This window comes from Oryza sativa, chromosome 6 (genome assembly GCF_034140825.1).
Source record: "Oryza sativa Japonica Group chromosome 6, ASM3414082v1".
NCBI classification, from domain to species: domain Eukaryota; kingdom Viridiplantae; phylum Streptophyta; class Magnoliopsida; order Poales; family Poaceae; genus Oryza; species Oryza sativa.
The window spans coordinates 5,077,841-5,099,123 of NC_089040.1; the positions used below are offsets into that span (position 1 = coordinate 5,077,841).

A 21,283-nucleotide genomic window follows, 5' to 3' on the forward strand; every position below is an offset into this window, starting at 1 on the left:
CGGCGCCTAAACGCTGCTGCGCCGTCATGACCAAGTTGGCCACGTCATCTAGCCAACGTCGAGTTGGAGTCTCTGGATCAGGGACGACGGGCGGGTGACGCAGGAGCGCGCCCGCAGCCTAGAGCGCGCCCTGGGGCGTGCTGCCATCACCGTAGACGAGGAGACGACGCTCCCCGTCTCGCCGTCCTTCTCCATCGCTCGTGGGCGGCAAAGTCGCGGATCTTTCGACCCCCTCGAGCGCCTCCTCCCGCCTAAGACTTCGGCGAGAGGGGGGCGGCGGAGTACGAGCTCGATGACGCGGGTTCTGCTCGCTGTCGTCACCGCTAGCGCTCGGAGAGAGGTTGTGCGCTTTTGCTCGTTCGGCCATTGGGCTGAACGGGAAAAGCTTGGCGCACACGAAAGAGGATGAGAGCTTAGAAAAACACACGCGCCCCCTACCTGGCGCGCCAGATGACGGAGCGTGGGGCTCCTCACCGGGAGACCGCGCGGGCCCCCCTTTGCCGGTTCGGCCGGGGGCGCTAAGTGAGGTTCTAAGCCCTTGATCTGTGGAATGGTTCGCGAGAGAGCAAACGCACAAGACACGGGCGATGTAGACAGGTTCGGGCCGCTGAGAAGCGTAATACCCTACTCCTGTGTTCTGGCGGATCTGTCTCTGAAGGTGGCGACAAAGAGCTGGAGAGCAAGAGCCTTTGAACTCTAGAGACCCTCTCCCTACTCTTTTTCCCCATCCTTTCTACGAGCTCCCCTCTCTCCTTCTTTTTTTCTCCCTTTTTCTTGGTAGGCATGGTCCTCCTTTTATATCTCAAGGGGATACCACATATACCATTTCTACCTACCCTTCTTTTGGGTGGGGACCCATCCTACTTTGAGCAAGATTTGGCTCGTACTTTTATCTGACACCGGGATAGCCCTGTCCTTCCTCATTAATGGGCGGAGATTTGCAATGGCTGCTGTTTGAATGACCCTCCGATGGGATGGGTCATACCAACCTCCACTCCGTCGGAAGCAGGTGCAACGTGGAAGCACGGTTGTTTGCCGATGACATGACAGGCGTCAGACCAGTCACAGACCGGTCACTCTCGTCCACCACGCGTCAGTTTAGCAAGCTGCATATCTGTCCTTCTTCATACAATGACTTCCTTGCAATGGTTGGGATGAAGCCTGGCATATATCTGACCGGGACCGACGTGCCATCTTCAGGAGCTGGCACGCCGTCTCCGGCTAGGGACAAGTGCCTGGAGGCTCTCATCAATCCGACGGGACGGGGCGAGGCGTGTAACAGGCCACCTGCCACCACCTAACCCGCGATCTGACCAGTCTGTGACCGGTCACACGCTGCGCCCGGTCACGGACCGGATAAGCGAGCGCGCTGCGCTGCATTACATGCGGCGTGACGCGCTCGTCCAACCAGCAATAAATGCGGTTAGGTGAGCCCCGCTGTGCTCACCTAACCCATATACGTGGCGCCAAACCCACAGGGGGTCGGGGCGCCCCGGCCCTCGGGGTCAAAACGGGAGCAGTCCGACCCCTCGGGGAGACAATGGGAGGGGCGGCCACATCACCCTCGGGCCCGACCCCCCCGAGGGGGTCAGGCCACGTGGGTGATCGCGGCTGCCCAAGCCTCTAGTCATGATACTCCCGGTCCCATGTCACCGACAATGGTAGTACCATTATAATAGAGGATTTGTAAAAGAAGTTACTATCATGAGTGTCTTTGTGGGAGCCAATGTTTCACCTTATTCTAATATCATATTTCTTCTAATTATTATCGTCGGTCTCTATTTTTTTTCTTATATTAGTCATCTTGTCATTAGTACCCTAATAATAATTTATCAATTTACATATGTCTTAAGTGTAATATTGATAATTGTACAAAAAAATAATAATAACACATATAAAACCACTGCATAGCTATAGTTTAGATCACATATGGTATTTTTCGTTCTTATAGTAGTTGCTTGTAGTATAGGTCATTGGTGCCTATTCTTGTCTAGAATATCACCGTTAGTTTCAACTGTAATTCTTGCCTATGTCAATTCCCAAAAATTTACACCATAACAGTACACACACCTATATATAGTGACACCTCCGTCCTTGCACTTTGTTATCATCATCAATATGTTCGTCCACTGCTCTACCACTCTACCTAAGTAGACTTCGATAGAATCAACTCAAGACCGGTTAATTAGATTTGGATCTAATACCGCATACACCTTTGAGCTACCCATGTCATGCCTTCGACAAGCCTATGGCAATCGTCGACCTCTACGGCTATATATCATGTGTTGACCTGTTGTTTTTTCCTCATTTATTATAGTGATCGTCTTCTAGTCGTAGGCTCTGTATGCAAGAGCTGGTTCCCAACTCCCTACCCTCGTTTTTCGCACACGCTTTTCAAACTGCTAGACGGTGTGTTTTTTTTGTAAAAAGTTTATATACGAAAGTTGTTTAAAAAATCATATTGATCTATTTTTTAAAAAATTATCAAATACTTAATTAATCACGTGCTAATGGATCACCCCGTTTTCTGTAAATACTGATTGGGTTGGGAACCCAAACTTGCCAACAGAGCCGTAGCCTCCTCTTTGACCATGTCGTTTACAATTTAGACAAGACTAAGATAGATGATTATTTTTAATCTACTAATCTTCATAGATCAACATATCTCTCCTCCAAACAATTGGTTTTTCCAAAAGATATCCAAATGATTATGAGTCTATCACATTTCCTTCCTCTCTCTTACAAATAATCTTACAAGTCAACCAAATACGTAAGCTAGTCAGTACTATTATGTGCCAAAGTATTTTCACGTTTGCTTCTTAAAAATGTGCTAACGTAAAATTATCCACTTTACATCATAGACAATATAGTATCCAAACCAACAACACTTATATAACGTACTGCTCCATTTTCTCTCTCACCTTCACTATGGTTTTGCAAGATCGTTGTTCACTGTTACATGTTGTAGGATCAAAACAAAACCACCGTTGTTCACTGTTACATGTTGTAGGATCAAAACAAAACCAATCCTACTATAAGGGTCAGTGGTAGGATTACCAAAAAGCAAATCTTTTTTCGAAACAAAACTAACCCTCAAAGCAATACTGACCTCATGCATGATCTCCTTATCATCTAGGCATCAACTTCTCCCATCAATTCCCATCGATCACCATCAATGTTCTCATGACCTCAAGCAAAGCATACAGATGAAAAAAAAAGTTATATTCAAGCGCAAGTTCTTTCTTAACTTAGGTTGTGTTCGAAAGTATGGGTTGTGAACTCATTACTCCGGGAATACAAAACGATAGGATGGATTAGCATATAATTTAAAAAACTTGAAAAATATATTAGCATGTTTTTTAAAGCAATTTTCATATGACTTTTTTTAAAAAAAACATACCGTTTAATAATTAAGAAAACATACACGAGAAAACAAGAAAAGAGGGAGTTGGCAACATGGATATAAAAACAACCTTAATTTACTTATATTAAAAAAACACAATATATGATACGCATACGAGACAATTAGAAACCATAAACGTTGAAGAATTATTGTGAAAAGATAATTCACTCTGAATTCAACTGTAATCAAAAGTTTGTCGATCCGACCGTCACGATGGGTCTAATCACCCTCGTGCTGTCAGGCCGGCCATGAAGCTCCAAGTCACACCACCTGTGCACTTCAAACAGAAACACCAATTTTGCAATCACATTAATCATCACAACACCCAATTATTTTATCACAAAATAAAAATCATGATAATGATTTCACACATAGACTTCATCAGCCAAACTCAATGCTTAATAGTACAAAAGCTATTTTCACGTTTTTCTCCAGAAAGGTGCTAGCACTAAATTGTCTACTTTAGGTTGTCAAAGTACTACAGTAATAGTAACATCAGTACATCGAGTCATTGACACAGCCGACTAGTTAACAGCAGTACATTGACCACTCTCGACTTGATTAGCAGCTTGCAGGGACCTCATGGTTCGCCCAATCCCTTTACACCAAATCAACAGCTAACTGAACGCTTAATTGTTCAGAAGTACTGACACTAATTGCACCATATGTTCAGTTAAATGTTCAGTGAATCGGTCATAAGATCGGTCCAGGGAACCAAACCACCAAGAAATTATGCCTTTTGAATGACGCCATGGACCAGCGAATCCAACAAAAATAAAACTGCAGATCAGAACTTTGGCTGTGTTTAGTTCACACTGAAGTTTAGAAGTTTGGTTGAAATTAAAATGATGTGACTGAAAAGTTGTGTGTATGAAAGGTTTGATGTGATGGAAAGTTGAAAGTTTGGAAAAAAAAACTTTGGAACGGCCTCAGAAATATGGCTATGTTTAGATCCAAAGTTTGGATCCAAACTTCAGTCCTTTTCCATCACATCAACCTGTCATACACACATAATTTTTCAGTCACATCATCTTTAATTTCAACCAAAATCCAAACTTTGGATCCAACTACACACAGCCTATGTATTTAAGGTTGGTTTGGTTTGTGGCCTAAATAGGCCTTATCAAATTTTGTCAGTGCCAAATTTTGGCAAGTTTTGGTATGACTAATTTTGGTAAGGTAAAGTTGTGTTTGGATTGAAGCCAAAATAGCCTAAGTTCACTATTGAAATGGCCAATTTTCTTAGGCATGCCAAAATTTGGCTTCAAACCAAATAGACACTATACACTATTAAAATTGCCAAATATTGGTAAGCCTAATTTAGGCCTCAAACCAAACCAGCCCTTAGTATGCATGTATAGCTGGTATTATTCGAATCTGCAGCACGTGAACCATGTACTGCTTGTTTATGGGATACCAGAGATTCAGAGATGAAGAAATAGTACATTTTTTCTGTTTTGGCAACTGTATATTTATTTATAATTGCTGGCGATTCGTCGTCAATTCCAAGCGGAATAGGAAATCCACGCATGTTTCAAATATGGCATAAATTTTGTACTAATTAATGTACCTCTTTCAGTCTTTCGTGACCAGGAATTTCGGTCGCTGAATCATGTTGGGTTGAGTGTTGACTGAGATCGGCTGAGAATCAAATCCTTCTGTAGTGCAACATTTCTTCGTATTTAGAACGATGCAATGTTTGTTATGAGAAAGTGTAACCTTTTTTTTAAATTCACGATCAGGTTTGAACTCCTTTCCCTATCTACTACAGTACCTTTTTCATGACCAAGTTGAAATAATTTTTCGTTCAGGAAAATATGAGATGAAGTGCTATGAAATAATCTTCCCAAAAAAATGTAATTTGCGTAGCTTTAATCTAACTTAATCAACCAAAATAACGCATTGACAAAATAAAAACTTTTTGTACGGTAAAATAAGAACTTTTTGGCAACAGCTAAAAACGAACATAGCGGCCGAATGGGCCTACGAACGGGAGTTCAGAATTCAGAAGGCCCGAGTTCATTTCACGGACCAAAAAGGACGGCTGGGGAACTTGTTTCCTTTCATTTCACGAAGGGCAAAGTCCATTTTGCGTCACTCAACAATCGCCCCGGTCTAAAACCAGATGCAAGGCTACTTCAACTCTTAAAACTGAATCAATTTACCTCTCTGCATGGTTTTGACCGTGTTCCGTTCTACGTGGCATTTACGGGGCACGTCGACCTTATCTTAATCCTATTATTTTTTTCTTTTGCTATAATACCATATAAGAACAAATATAATAGAGAGCTGTAAGAAAACTAAATGCTGAGATGGATGAGAGGAGAGAGGAGAGATGTAAAGTAGGCTGTAAGTTAACAGTCGGCTTACGAACATGAACCAAGAAAATAAAGTAGAGGGGTTGGGAGTAGAGATGACAACGGGTGCGTACCCATCGGGTTCGCATACCCCATACCCACACCCATTGAAATGAAATGCGCCTGCTCTAGTATCCACACCCGCTCACGGGTGAAAAATTCTCCCATACCCACACCCACACGGGTGACGGGTACCCATACCCATTGGAGCTATCAAATTGAGCACACCAATCCATTAGTTAGACACCAGTGTAGCACCATAGCAAAGATTTTTACAAACTAGGATTAAAGGGCACATAAACAAACCATCCGGCCACATTGCACAGCCAACAAATCAACTGATAATTCGAACAATGATATAATATAACCCATTAAGTTTCAAACTCTCAAGATACATCCATCATCTAGTCTCAAACTCTCAATCCAGCAACATTCCAACCAATTCAATGGCACACAACATTACAGCCTAAATAGTCAACAACAGCCACATATACATGTTTTGGAGTTCAAGTGTTCACACAGTCACACAAAGGCCAGGGGGTGAGAGATGACGACGCGGTTGTGGCCTCGGCACCTCGGCTTGCGTCGGGCGTCGGTCGTGGCCTCCGTGCGCGCGGCGAGGACAGTGGCGTCGTGTGCGCGCGCCAGCTAGCTTCCCCCAGCCACGACCCACGGGATGGCGACGCGTGGGCCTGTACTACGTGCAGCGGCGTGAGGATGGCGTGCGGCGCGTGCGGTGGTGGAGTGCGGCGGCGGGGTAGCGTGGGCGAGCTCTGCGCGGGCGCGTGGCAGCGCGGGCGAGCGCGGGCTCGGCGTGCGGCGACGTAGGTGGCGCGGGCGGCGGTCGGCTGTCCACCCTACAGGCTACAGGGGAGGGAGAGGGAGTGAGAGAGAGGAAGTGGGTGGGAGGTTTTTATACCTAGGGTTGTTGTTGGGCCTTGGGCTGCACATATTTGCTGGGCTGAGGCCTATGGGTATTTTTCACCCATGGGTTAATGGGTTAGGGTGGATAGAAAACGTTCTAGTACCCGGCCCACCCGATGGGTGAAGTTTCTGCCCGATAACAGACCCATGGGTACATTATTTAAAACACATTTGCCTCCTAATGAAGTAAAAACCCATCGGGTCTCGGGTTATGGGTCCCCGTTGTCATCTCTAGTTGAGAGAAGGGGCATCCGAACACACCCTAACAGATGTAGTACAGTCTACTAGTAGTTGTGCAATTAAAGGACAGACATCCATAATCCATTCATTTGGGCATCAAGGACAGGACCGATCGAGATCTAGACGCCTGCCTGCATCGATCTAGGCGTATGTATTTGGAGCACTCTGAAGTGTAAACCCTAAACTTTGTGTGATTGCAGCTTGTGCACAGTAGGTAAAGAATCATACATATGGCCATGTCATGGATGCATTCACTCGATCAACCACCTCTGAGCTATAGGTAGGTCGATTTGGACAGCACGAGATGGAACGTGAGATCTCAAGATTAGCTACTACTCCTGGCAGCTCGAGCTGGGACCTGTAACTACTCCATCCGTTTTTTAATAGATGACGCCGTTAACTTTTTTTCATATGTTTGATCATTCGTCTTATTCAAAAATTTTATGCAAATATATAGATATAAATCACACTTAAAGTACTATGAGTAATTAAACAACTCATAACAAAATAAATTATAATTATGTAAATTTTTTAAATAAGACGAATGGTCAAACATGTGAAAAAAAGTCAATGGCGTTATCTATTAAAAAAAGGTAGGACTAAACAGCCTTGAGCTTTCATTTCGCATCAGTTGCCCAGCACACACACACTGTACTGTGCCACTGTAAACTCTAACTACTTTCTTTCATTTTCTTTTGGTCAAGTCGACAGCATCAGATCTCTGCGTGTCAGTATACTTTAATGAAAAGTGTTATGAATCTGACAGCGAAGATCCAGAGATTTCAGTAGTAGTAGCATGACGTAACCCCAAAATCCGCAGTGCCCAAGTGGTTGTTGAGATGTCGCTGGCTTTCGCTGATCCCAGGTCCAAATCTACAGCCCTGTCACACGCTGATCGCATGCATGCACCTGGAGCTAGACACGGCCTGAATTAACCTGAACCTGAACACGGCCTGCCTGACGCTTTGGGCCCCTACCTGATCCATTCAGTAGCTCGAGTCCAGGGCCAAAAATACTACTGATCCGTATCAGATTGCAGCTGCCATCGATCACTTCCAAGCTACCAACCCAAATCACGGCTTGTATAAGAACACATGACGCCGCTTAATAATCTAATGTAACCACTGCTGCTTAATTAATCAGGCCGTGGTCCAACGCGAACGACGACGCGATGTGCGAGCAAGCAAGCGATCGAGGAAGCTAGCAAAGCGGGGGGCACATGGCGTCCATGGCGAGCAAGGGCAGCGGCACATGCCGTTGCCGGGTCCCTGCTCTACCGCCGCTAGACCGGCCCCCCTCCTCTACTCGCACGGCTCGCACCTCGCAAATCCAACCATGTCGCAACTCACGTCCTCCATCCGTTCCAAAATAAACCAATCTCGTGTATGCTATATACGGAGGGGTTTCAAAATAAACAAATCTCATGTATACTACATATCATACGAGGTTAGTTTATTTTGAGACAAATGAAGTACACGGTTAGCGGCCGGTGGCCTCGCGCCGGCCGCGGTGGATGGAGAGACATGGTGTCCACGCTGTCCAGTCGCGCCGCCGGCGTTCTCGCTGGTGTCACGCACGGCGCGGGAAGAGCAGGAGACAGGATCCTCGGACGTGCGCGGCTATCAAGCGTAGGAATCATTGCATGTGTGTACTCTTGTTGTCTCTGACGCTTGACTCCATCGGGTGCCTACTGCGTAAAGCTTGCACTAGCTAGCAACTGAATTGGGATTACACGCAGTTTTAATAGGAACTGCAAATTAACCTAAGAGGAGCTTCCCATTTTGTTGATGAACGGACTAGATCGTTAGCTTTGATTGATGCTAGTAAGGTAAATGTACTCGACAATTTTACTACATTGATCTACAGTACCCGGACATATTTTGACCATTGGATTCAAATCTAATAGCTAGAGGTGGACTACAGTTACTACGCCTGATCCAAATCCATAGCAATTATACCTTCCATTAAAAAAAATATCAAATGCACAAGTCAGAGGATCCCTTCGATCTCATATTTTCTAAATTTCTACAATAAACTGTAGCTCTAATTAGTTGAGTCACGACTGATAAGCTGTAGAGAAATATGAAGGAAAAGAATACAAATATTTTAGGGTGAATAGTTAATTCAGTTACTCAAGTTTTACCGAAAGCTCAATTTAGTGCTTCAGGTTTCATTTTGTCTACATAGGTTCTCTAAGTATTTGTTTTGGCCTAAAATCATCCTTAGGCACACTTAATATGCCATATGGCCATTTCTAGTCAACAATTATATTAGAAAATATCCATTTTGCCCTTAATTTGTATACAACTATACACTAGAAAAAAGAAAACCAAAATAAATAAACAACATTGCATATATACTTCCCATTATTTCAACATGTGCACATGAACTTGAGCCTAATGGCTAGCTATCGAATACACTTGCAAGTACATAATTTGTTTTTGTTTTACATAAATTGCTATGCATTATCTATAAAAAGAATTCATAGCATGCAATTTTTTCTCTTATATATGTGAATGAGGGGGGGTATAAGTGTCATTTATTAAGAGAGTTGTTGGTTATGTGGGTTCAAGGATAAATTTGAATTAAAATAAAAACTTGAAGGACTAATATGAACAGATTGAAATATTAAGGACTAAATTGATCCTTGCATGAAACTTGGAGGATCACTTTAACTATTCACCCTATATTTTAAGTGTAAAAACTTTTATATTTTTGTTTAGCGGTTCAAAAACCAAAGCTAGAAAATAGGTATGATTGAAATTAAAAAAAAACCAAAATCAATTCTAAAGCTAATTAAGTTTCGAAATTCAAATTTAGTACATTTCGTTTATGTTACCGTTCTACTGTATCGTAAAAGGACATAAATTAAATTAGACATGCATGACGGACAAATGTGTCAGTATTATGCTCTACTTTGGGTTAATTTGGAGTACTCTTAGCTGTAAATTGTAAAACTAGCATTGTGTACGTATAGAGCATGACAAAATCCTCGGACGTGCGTTGTGATCAGTGGTAGGAATCGTTGCATGTGTGCAGTCTTGACCCTTCACTCTATAGCTGTTTGGTCATCATCTCTGTTGTTTTGTGGTCAGATTAATTAGGTACGGTACTACCTAGATTAACAATTTGATCGAGCTTAATTTGGTCGGCACTCGACAGGGCGGCCTAGCTTTCGGCTGGAGTGCTGTCGTCTGTTTGTACGCAGATTCCACTACAAGCCTTAATGGTGCGTGGTTAATTAGCTAGCTAAAAACGTTTGGCAGTTTGTCGGGCTTTTGCTAGTTCATTGATCAGCTGTCATTGAGCAACAGAGAGATTAACAAATGCAGATGGGGATTAGTGCTGCTAATGAGGATGCAAGCGCAATTAGTACCAATATATACGTACGACGTACGTACGCACGCATGGTTTGCTGGCCCAAGAACCGGGGGTTAATTAGTCTTAACCTTTTCCATTTAGTGGCAGTACTAAGATATGCTAAACTGTGTACTTATCTGTTTTCCAGCTAGGCTAGGCTTGTCTTGGCTTTTAGGTTTGTGCAGAATACATGCATCCATGTGATGGGAAGCTTGGAGGAAGGAGATGTTTAATTACTACGGCCCTGCTTATATTTGTTGTCATTAAGCTGGCGTGTGTATGAATGTATGTACCTATGGCCAATTTACGGGATCAATGATTAGTACTTCGTCCTATAATCTACTTGCATTCTTCGTGCTTGCATGCTTTAAACTTCACACACACCAAGTTAATTAAGGAGAGAATGTGGTACGTGCTGTGGCTGAAACTGTACATTATTTTGCACATTGTCGAAGAAGGTTTCGTGCCGACCCGGCCGGTTAATCTTTTCCAGTAGTGCAATCGATCGATCAACATATATATACTTTGATCACCGATAGATACGAGTAGTATACAGACACCATCCATGACAGACATCTTTTTGTTTTTATTATTTTATATACATAAAAAATGCAGCAAGGTCAACGAGTCACATGCATGACTTCAATTACGAACAACTTATACTCCGATGAATCGATCACCAATAATCGAGATTCAAACAACGGCAGAACTCGAGCTGTTACTAGCACAAGTTGGTCCGCGCGTGTCTCTGCAACAGCTCGATTTTGTAGTGGAGGTGTAATTTGTATATGTCTCCACTCTGCACTAGGGATGGCAGTCGGACACGACGGGTATGGGTAGTGACTACATGTATACGGATATGTTCGTTACTACATGACGGGCAGGTAACATTGTCCATGCCGGTTGCCCACGGGTACATGCTCGTTTACCCGTCACAGACTTACAGTTCAACAGTTCAACCATAAGTCTCCACAAGCATTGAGATATTATCACAATTTAAAGAAAGGGTACAATTATATGAAGTTCAACAACACAAGCATTACAAGTTCACCAATCCTAGATGGTGATATTTATACTTATTTGACTAAGAGCCCACATGTCAGTTGGTTTTTTGAGTAAACGGACGAAGCAGGTATGGGTAGTGACTATCCATGCCCGTATGCCCGTTGAGTATAGTTTTTGACCTAATAAAAATCCCATGAGTACTAAATGAAGAACAAATCTAATTTTATGAGGGTTTTTACCTACGGGTAAATAGGTAAACGGGTTAAATTGCCATCCTAGTAGCAGCAGCCCATCTCTCACTCCATTAGCCAAAAGGGAAAGGAGGCAACAAAAAAACCAAGCTACCCCCGCGCACATGTATGCGGCGCTAGCGGAAAGCGGCACACGCATCGGCGCACGGGCCCCCTGCACGGCTTCCTGCGCGTGCACGTGAGGCCGCCGGCCGCGTGCGGGGGCATCCGTCGCGCGTCCGCCAAACTCCTCGCGATAGCCAGCCGCCGCCGCGGTCGCGTGGCCGCGACCCCGCGCGGGCAAGCAAGCTGGTGGTGGGGTGGGATGCGTGAGTTTGCGTCGTGTGTGTGCGCGCGCGCGCGCGTGTGGGGGGGGGGGGCGTCGGAGTCGTTGACTGGAGCGGATCCGTGGATGGCCCGCGACCGCGAGGCGGTGGTGGTGGTGGTTCCGGCTTCCGAGGGCGACAGCCAGGACCAAGCACAACTATATAGCTTCTCAACTGCATCCCGCTAGATAAGCACGCCGCCCGCCTGCTGGCCGGGCGAATCGAAGTTATCTTCCGGTCAACTGTCCACCCAGGGGCTGGGCCGCACCGGCGCCGCGCCCGCGCCCCCGGCCGGATCCCACGGGCGTCGATCCAAAAAACAGACGATCTCCATCTCTTACACCACTTCCCTGCATCAACAATCAATCCATCAACATGCACTACTATATGGTACTAGTCCTAATATAATAACTCCTGAGTTAGCAGCTTATTATCAATGTATTTGTTTAGGTTGTGTTTAGATACATGGGTGCAAATTTTTAGCGTGTCACATTGAATATACGGATACACATTTAAATTATTAAACGTAGTCTAGTAACAAAACAAATTATAGAATCCGCCTATAAACCATGAGACGAATTTATTAAGCCTAATCAATCCATCATTAGCAAATGTTTACTGTAGCACCACATTGTTAAATCATGGCGCAATTAGGCTTAAAAGATTCGACTCATAATTTATAATTAGTTATTTTTTTCGTTTATATTTAATCCATACATGTGTTTAAATATTCGATGTGACAGTCTATAAAATTTCAATAGAGTATTTAAACATGCCCTTACTTGATTAATATAACCCTATCAAGAAGTTATCCTGTCATCTAGAAGCTTAACTTGAATGAAAAAAAATGCATAGTGTGGTGTCGCTCTCATGCTCAGTTGGTCACTTGGTAATGACTCTCACATTCATGGATGCCCAGCGAAATGGACCAACACTCACCTAGAGAGTTTTTAAGGCCAACAGTAACAGGCGACCGCTCTCCATCTCATCTCAACCATGTGCCGTTGCAGGGTGTACCACGTGGCCCTGTCCACCTTGCTGTTCCTCCCTAATTAGTACTCCACTCCACAAAACACCTCCTTCCCCTTCCACGCCCAAAATTTCATCGCTAAACACGGTAACAAACTAGCAACACGAACACGCACGACACCTGCGTTCCCGTCACGCTTTCGCCGTGCCAAAGCCGTGACGTGCGCGCGCGTTCGCCTTCGCCGTCGCGGCGCGGCGCGCCACGGCACGGCACCCCTCGGCACGCGTCGCTCTAGGTGAACACCAGTACTACACCACCCCGTCGCGTCGCGATCCGCCTACGTCTACGTGCGCGGCCGCGCCGCCGAATCGGCAGCGACCAACCAACCGCGACGCGCGCGCGCGCGGCCATTTTTTTTTTTACTGCGCTTTGCTCCGCCCCCGCCGCTGCGGCGCGCCCCCACGCACGCCGCGCGCGCCGCGGCGCTCGTCTCGTCTCCCCGGGTTTTTTAAACCCCACCATCTTGTCTCCCTCCTCGGCTTCCTCCTCCACTTGCTTCGTCGTCGTCGTCCTCCTCCTCCTCTCTCTACTCTCTCTCTCCGAACCATCCTTCCCACCCGGCACGCCGCCGCGCGCTGTTCCCGACGGCGGCCGGTGGCCGGAGTGAGAGGCTGGGTGTACTGTCCGCTGATGCTCGTGGGAGGCGGCGGCGGCGGCGGCGGCGTGTGATGAGCGGAGGCCGCGTGGGCGAGAACCTGTCGCGTCGGCACGGCGGCGGCGGCGGTGGCGAGGGCTCGTCAGGCTTGGCCACGCTTTGCTCCCTTCGCAGTGGCGCTCCCCTGGTGCCGAATATTATACTCGCCGCCGCCTCGTGCCGCCTACTTTAGGCGGAAAGGGGGAGAGCTCTCCTATCCTAGCTGCTGCTGCTGCCACTGGCTAAGTTGGTAAAAGGTGGAGGAGGCGGATATTCGTGTATCCGGAGGAGAGATTTGGATCGGGATCTCGCCGGGATGAAGGATCAGGGATCATCCGGTGTGTCTCCCGCCCCAGGGGAAGGTGAGAAGAATCCTTTTGCTCTTTGCTCATGTGCTTGCTTCCTTTGCATTGTTCAGAAAAATTCAGGTCGTTTTGCTTGAGCATTTGCCGAATTCATGGCCATCATCGTTGCCGCAGCGCACATTTGCAGTGAAACCTTGCTCATGGCCTCCTCCTCCTCCTCCCTATGAATCTTATCGCATTAGCGTGTGCTGTGTAGTGTGAGGTTGGATACACTGCTGTAACAACTGAGCATGGGTTTTGCAAAGCAGGGGAGAAGAAAGCCATCAATTCGGAGCTATGGCATGCTTGTGCCGGGCCTCTTGTGTCGCTGCCGCCGGTGGGCAGTCTCGTCGTGTACTTCCCTCAGGGTCATAGCGAGCAGGTGAACAATTTTGTCATCTTACTGTCTGAAATGTGCTGAATCGTGACAAGTTTCTGAAAATTTTCTTGTTTTCTGGTATGCCTTTGTTTAGGTTGCTGCTTCCATGCACAAGGAGCTGGACAACATCCCTGGTTATCCCTCTCTTCCGTCTAAGCTGATCTGCAAACTTCTGAGTCTCACCTTACATGTATGTGCATAGTACTTTCCACTTTGATGCTATAGTTGTGTTTTTCCTTTTTCATCTTTGCTAATTGGGTGCGCGCAACATGTTTTTTATTGTTCAGGCAGATTCTGAAACTGATGAAGTTTATGCTCAGATGACACTTCAACCAGTCAATAAAGTATGTAAGATGATGATCTATTTGATTATGGGAACACACTATTTATCTCCGTGAAATTGAAATATGTTTTCTGGATGTGTTTTAGTATGATCGAGATGCAATGCTGGCATCTGAACTGGGCCTGAAGCAAAACAAGCAACCAGCGGAGTTCTTTTGCAAAACGCTGACGGCGAGCGACACAAGTACCCATGGTGGATTTTCAGTGCCACGTCGTGCGGCGGAGAAGATATTTCCACCACTAGTATGCAGAGTTTCTTCATAACCCTTGCAGTAATTTTGATGGAACTATGCATTTATCAGATGCAGTGAATACCTGCCTTACCAGGATAACATGTTCGATAGGACTTTACCATGCAACCACCAGCACAAGAGCTCATCGCCAAGGATCTGCATGATATTTCATGGAAATTTCGACACATTTACCGAGGTATGCCAAACTGCTAACTGCTCAGAGAATATCTGTACATTGACTTGGTTTTATATTTATTTCATTGCCACATTTTTTTTGACAGACCCATTACTTACACTTAGTTAGCACTTTGCATCTAGTTTTCCTGCTTTTTCTTTGAACTGCTAAGGATGTCTCTGTCCTGGGACATGGTGGCCGATCAATCAATTGCATTCTGTACTTACCTGTATACTACTGTACCTTCACATGGACACGCAGGTCAACCAAAGAGGCACCTTCTGACAACTGGTTGGAGCGTCTTTGTCAGCACAAAAAGGCTTCTAGCTGGTGATTCAGTTCTGTTTATAAGGTAGCACACTGAAATTCAAGTGCATCGATTTGTCTAAATCGTTTCAAGAAATATTGATTCTACATCTTTTGTTTGCAGGGATGAGAAATCTCAGCTTCTATTAGGCATACGTCGTGCTACCAGACCCCAACCAGCTCTATCGTCATCAGTTCTATCAAGTGATAGCATGCACATTGGGATTCTAGCTGCTGCAGCACATGCTGCTGCAAACAGTAGCCCATTTACTATTTTCTACAATCCAAGGTATTATAGTTCTTACTTGATATCCCATTATCCCAATGCACTCTCTGCTACCCTTTGGGACTATGAACTCATTGTTGTTATTCTGATAGGGCAAGTCCATCAGAATTTGTCATTCCTTTAGCGAAATATAACAAGGCTTTGTATACACAAGTATCTCTTGGAATGCGGTTCAGAATGCTGTTTGAGACAGAGGATTCAGGGGTTCGAAGATATATGGGAACAATCACAGGTATTGGTGACTTGGATCCAGTGCGCTGGAAGAACTCTCATTGGCGAAACCTTCAGGTGTGCTACTCTTTTCTTCTTTTAGTTCTGCAATGTGTCACATTCATACATCTCATTCTCATCTATGATCTGTAAGAAATAACAAAATATCTGGATTAATTATTTGTATTAAATTAGAAAATTCAACCTCATTTTGAAGAAATCTTTGAAATAAGATTGCCTAACACCCTATAGAATTGTTGTTTGCAAGTTTGTTTAGCATATTATACAAAACCTTCCCTGACTTCACCTCCTCTTTCTAAGTTAGGTTGGTTGGGATGAATCAACAGCATCTGAGAGGCGCACTCGTGTTTCAATATGGGAGATTGAACCAGTCGCGACACCTTTTTATATTTGTCCACCACCATTTTTCAGGCCAAAACTTCCTAAGCAGCCAGGAATGCCAGGTACAGATACTTCCACTCAACATTATATATATATTAGCTAGTATTACTATTTAGGGAATAGTGTAATATGCAGATCATTTTGATCTTTGGGAATTAGTGCTTCAATCATACAGTCATTCTCTTCTTGCTGAACTCATTAAGCTTGTAAAGAACACTGCAACCTAATTTTCACCAACGTGCATACGCATTATACTAAAAATGGTTTGCTTCTTGCATGCATATGAACTTGATGCATCTGTTAACAGCAAGAGGTTCTAGCCAAAGCACATAAACACACTTCAATTCTCTTAAATGTAGTTGCTTCTTGATTGTGTATAAACTTGAAATATTAATAATCAGCAAGAACTGTGGATTTGTTGTTTGTTACCTGTGTACAAGTTAACTTCCTTGCAAATTTTGCTTGCATTTTCTTAAGATTAGTTTGGGCCTCATATGAAAATTGCTAAAACTTGCAGATGATGAAAATGAAGTTGAGAGTGCTTTCAAAAGAGCCATGCCATGGCTTGCTGATGACTTTGCCCTGAAAGATGTGCAAAGTGCATTATTTCCAGGTCTGAGCCTAGTCCAATGGATGGCTATGCAACAGAATCCTCAGATGCTAACAGCTGCGTCCCAAACAGTGCAATCACCGTACTTGAACTCCAATGCATTGGCTATGCAGGATGTGATGGGTAGTAGCAACGAGGACCCAACAAAAAGATTGAACACACAGGCACAAAATATGGTTTTACCTAATTTACAGGTTGGCTCAAAAGTGGATCACCCTGTAATGTCTCAACATCAACAGCAGCCACACCAACTATCACAACAGCAGCAGGTCCAGCCATCGCAGCAAAGTTCTGTGGTTTTACAGCAACATCAAGCCCAGTTGCTGCAGCAGAACGCCATTCACTTGCAGCAGCAGCAAGAACATCTCCAGCGGCAGCAGTCACAACCGGCACAGCAGTTGAAGGCTGCTTCAAGTCTGCATTCAGTGGAACAGCACAAGCTGAAAGAACAGACTTCAGGTGGGCAGGTTGCCTCACAAGCACAAATGTTAAACCAGATTTTCCCACCATCTTCATCGCAGCTACAACAGTTAGGTTTACCCAAGTCACCTACTCATCGCCAAGGGTTGACAGGATTACCAATTGCAGGTTCTTTGCAGCAGCCCACACTAACTCAGACATCTCAAGTCCAGCAAGCAGCCGAATATCAGCAGGCCCTCCTACAGAGTCAGCAACAGCAACAGCAACTGCAACTGCAACAACTATCACAACCAGAAGTACAGCTGCAGCTGCTTCAAAAGATTCAACAACAAAACATGCTATCTCAGCTGAACCCACAACATCAGTCCCAGTTGATTCAACAATTGTCTCAGAAAAGCCAGGAAATTCTACAGCAACAAATTTTGCAACATCAATTTGGTGGGTCTGATTCTATTGGTCAACTCAAGCAATCACCATCGCAGCAAGCTCCTTTAAACCACATGACAGGATCTTTGACGCCCCAGCAACTTGTCAGATCACATTCGGCACTTGCTGAGAGTGGGGATCCATCCAGTTCAACTGCTCCATCCACCAGCCGTATTTCTCCAATAAATTCGCTGAGTAGGGCAAACCAAGGAAGCAGAAATTTAACTGACATGGTGGCAACACCACAAATTGACAACTTACTTCAGGAAATTCAAAGCAAGCCAGATAATCGAATTAAGAATGACATACAGAGCAAAGAAACAGTCCCTATACATAACCGACATCCAGTTTCTGATCAACTTGATGCATCATCTGCTACCTCCTTTTGTTTAGACGAGAGCCCACGAGAAGGTTTTTCCTTCCCTCCAGTTTGTTTGGATAACAATGTTCAAGTTGATCCAAGAGATAACTTTCTTATTGCGGAAAATGTGGACGCATTGATGCCAGATGCCCTGTTGTCAAGAGGTATGGCTTCAGGAAAGGGCATGTGCACTCTGACTTCTGGACAAAGGGATCACAGGGATGTCGAGAATGAGCTATCATCTGCTGCATTCAGTTCCCAGTCATTTGGTGTGCCTGACATGTCCTTTAAGCCTGGATGTTCAAGTGACGTTGCTGTTACTGATGCCGGAATGCCAAGCCAAGGTTTGTGGAATAATCAAACACAACGGATGAGAACTTTCACTAAGGTTGGTACAGTTCTTTTGAGGACACATTTATTCTGGACCTACATTTGTCTGCGATCTTTCAAAATTGTGAAAATGCACATATCAAAAGCTACCTTATTGGGTGCATACATGTCTAGCTTGAGAAAGTTTTGCTTGATTCAAGATCAGAGGGCTAAGTTAGAAAACCTGAATTGTTCTTGTTAGTAATCAATTAATCACTAAGTTAGATATCGCCTGCATCTTTTTTTTGTGAACTATCAATGTCGTTGAATAGGACCAATGAATTTTCGGATACATGTGTCATTCTATCGTTTGTGATTTAAAAAATTGACAACCAATTTGAACATGACAAGTGGGCCCTGACCCACAGATGAGCGTGGCATTGACTAGCATTTCTCAGACACAAACTATAGGGTAACATGTAGCTAGATGACCCACCAATGATTCCTGACATCAGTTGGCACATACTAATAATGTAACTCCAGAAATGTTAAACGTTGTTTGTGATATTTTTGCTGCCTTTCATGTCTATGTTGGTCATGTTTTTTGGGGGAACATATGTTGGTCAGGTTTAGCGAGAACTAAACATCCTGCATTCCTGCTCATGTTCTGGAGCATCATCATTTATTCCAAATTTCTATGCCAAACAATGGCTTAACGATCCAACTATTATCCTTTATTCTCAAACTGTCCTCTTATGTGGCAAACTATCTTCATGAAGGTTCAAAAGCGTGGTTCTGTGGGGAGATCAATTGATATCACAAGATATCGAGATTATGATGAACTTAGGCATGATCTTGCATGCATGTTTGGTATCCAAGGTCAACTTGAAGATCCATATAGGATGGATTGGAAGCTAGTCTATGTTGATCATGAGAATGATATCCTTCTTGTCGGCGACGACCCTTGGGAGTAAGTGCTTCCCTTCCCTCCTCTTGGATCCAATACAATTCTATAGCTAGCCCCTCCTGATGATTTAGAAAACTTGATATGCAGGGAATTTGTGGGCTGTGTGAAGAGCATCAAAATACTCTCAGCTGCTGAAGTACAACAGATGAGCTTGGATGGTGACCTTGGTGGCGTCCCTCCACAAACACAGGCCTGTAGTGCCTCTGATGATGCAAATGCATGGAGAGGTTGAGGTTCCTGACAGTAAATACTAAATTATCCTTACCATTCTTTTTAAGGATACTTGAGAGACTCAAGGATCAAATACACACCTAGGGATCTAGAGCCAACTCACTGACAAATTGATCAAAATGCTTCGATTAGGCGGAGGATGTTCAGTGAACCGCCTTGTTATGGAGCTCTTGACATTTTGTTCACACTAAAACTGGCAACCTATCCTCATAGTCAGATTAATTTCTTCTTTTCTTTTCGGCATACAGAACTGATTTTCAGTTTCATAAGCTACCTATGTTTATCTGGGACTTGTTCATTGTAATCTTACAAGTTCATAAACAATCTGACCGTATATACATGCTGTTGTATCTCCCAATGTAATACTCGGATGATTCTATTGGTGTTTCCACTACAGAAGTAAAAAGTTGTATGGCCAAAGGCGTTCTATTGTCTGAAGAAACAGTACATATATAGTGCAGCACTTTTGGCTATCGTTTTCCTTTTCCTTTTTCTTTTCCCGAGAGATGTGCAGCGATTTCTGTTCATTCCAATGTTGATGAGTCCCCAGTTGAGGGTGCTCAGTGTTCACATCCTGGTTTATAATTGAATCCGAATTTACCCAAAGATAGCTATACTAAAAGATGATTTTGCTTGAACCAGTACTCTAAACCAAATCTAAGCCATTTATATGTGCTTTAAGATTTGTGCTAATGCAAACTTCCAAAAATTCAAACGAAGCCAACCCATTTTCATATAAATTGCACAAATCTTAGCGAGTTCATGTACTGAACTAGTGATGGATCCATCCAATTCTTTTATTGCAAATTCTCGGGCCATTTTGGTTTGAAGCCAAAATGTGCCCTACCAAATTGTTTGGTACTTTGAATAGTATTTTGTTAGTGTTTGGTTTGCTGCCAAAATATACCAATAGCAAAAAAAAAACCAAAATTTTAGCACTACCAAAACTTGCCTAGATTTGGTAGTACCAACATTTTGGCATGGTAGCAAACCAAACGCTCTACTCATGTCCCAAAGGCCCTATATCCTTTTCAGTTCATTTATTGAATTATTGAAACATATTATTTGCTCTGTGCCTTGAAATTTCTTCTATTGCGTTACTTTTAATCACTAGTTTTAAGCTACATATTAAACTTATTTTTTGAATACTTAATTTCATTTAAACTATCTCTATAGAATCAAACGGATAATCCGATCAATAGTCTGAATAAAAGCCTATAAAAAACCTCCTCCAAATGGACCTGTGGTGCACAGCAGGCGACCGTCGTCGGATCAGGTGGTCCGGCGCAGCGGCACCGTTCCACAACGTTCCAGAACCATCTAGTCCGACCCCCGACCAGACCCGACCCGATCCGACCCCAACCCTGTCGCAGCCGCACCACCCGGTAACCTACCCCTCCGGAACACCGAACACCCTTACCCACCCAAACAACTTTTTTATTTTTTAGCCTTCTTAATTTTAATTTTAAAAATATTTTTTTCCAAAACTTAATTTTAAGATATAAATCAAACCGACGTGATAAAATAATACTAGCACATCGGTATCACTAACATGATAGTATGTTTTTTTTGTCAGGTCAGGCGGGGCTGACGTGGTCAAAATATTCAGATTTTGGAAGGTTTTGTTTTTAAAACTAAATATTAAAATGTTTTTAAAAATTGATCGCAAACCCCGTGGATTCCAAGGAGGAGCAGGATAAGCCGCCGCGGCCGCGGGGCAGCGGAAGCGCGCGGATTGGGGATAAAGCGGGGTTGGGGATTGGGATTAGGCTT

General features: G+C 44.1%; 1 protein-coding gene across 3 annotated transcripts; it reads left to right on the forward strand.

Moving 5' to 3' along the window:
• Window positions 1-13,352: 13,352 nt before the first annotated feature.
• LOC9270361 (auxin response factor 16-like) lies at window positions 13,353-19,981 on the forward strand. 3 transcript variants are annotated; one of them, NM_001424866.1, is made up of 13 exons: window positions 13,353-13,871; window positions 14,123-14,235; window positions 14,327-14,422; window positions 14,520-14,576; window positions 14,662-14,817; window positions 14,919-15,003; window positions 15,244-15,334; window positions 15,413-15,577; window positions 15,667-15,862; window positions 16,110-16,248; window positions 16,704-18,391; window positions 19,092-19,282; window positions 19,367-19,981. In NM_001424866.1, the coding sequence occupies exons 1-13, from the start codon at window positions 13,826-13,828 to the stop codon at window positions 19,509-19,511; spliced, it is 3,168 nt and encodes a 1,055-aa protein (NP_001411795.1). In that variant the 5' UTR covers window positions 13,353-13,825; the 3' UTR covers window positions 19,512-19,981. The 3 variants fall into 3 exon arrangements, with proteins under 3 accessions (NP_001411795.1, XP_015643021.1, XP_015643022.1); XM_015787535.3 differs by having other exon boundaries at window positions 13,517-13,871; window positions 14,524-14,576; window positions 19,367-19,952; XM_015787536.3 differs by lacking the exons at window positions 13,353-13,871; window positions 14,123-14,235; window positions 14,327-14,422; window positions 14,520-14,576 and having other exon boundaries at window positions 14,672-14,817; window positions 14,902-15,003; window positions 19,367-19,952.
• The last annotated feature ends 1,302 nt before the right edge of the window (window positions 19,982-21,283 follow it).

Coding starts and splice junctions, on each gene's coding strand:
- LOC9270361 (NM_001424866.1), top strand. CDS start 13,826: ATGAAGGATCAGGGATCATCCGGTGTGTCTCCCGCCCCAGGGGAAG. Junction 14,577..14,661: donor CACTTCAACCAGTCAATAAA/GTATGTAAGATG, acceptor GATGTGTTTTAG/TATGATCGAGATGCAATGCT. Junction 18,392..19,091: donor GGATGAGAACTTTCACTAAG/GTTGGTACAGTT, acceptor ATCTTCATGAAG/GTTCAAAAGCGTGGTTCTGT.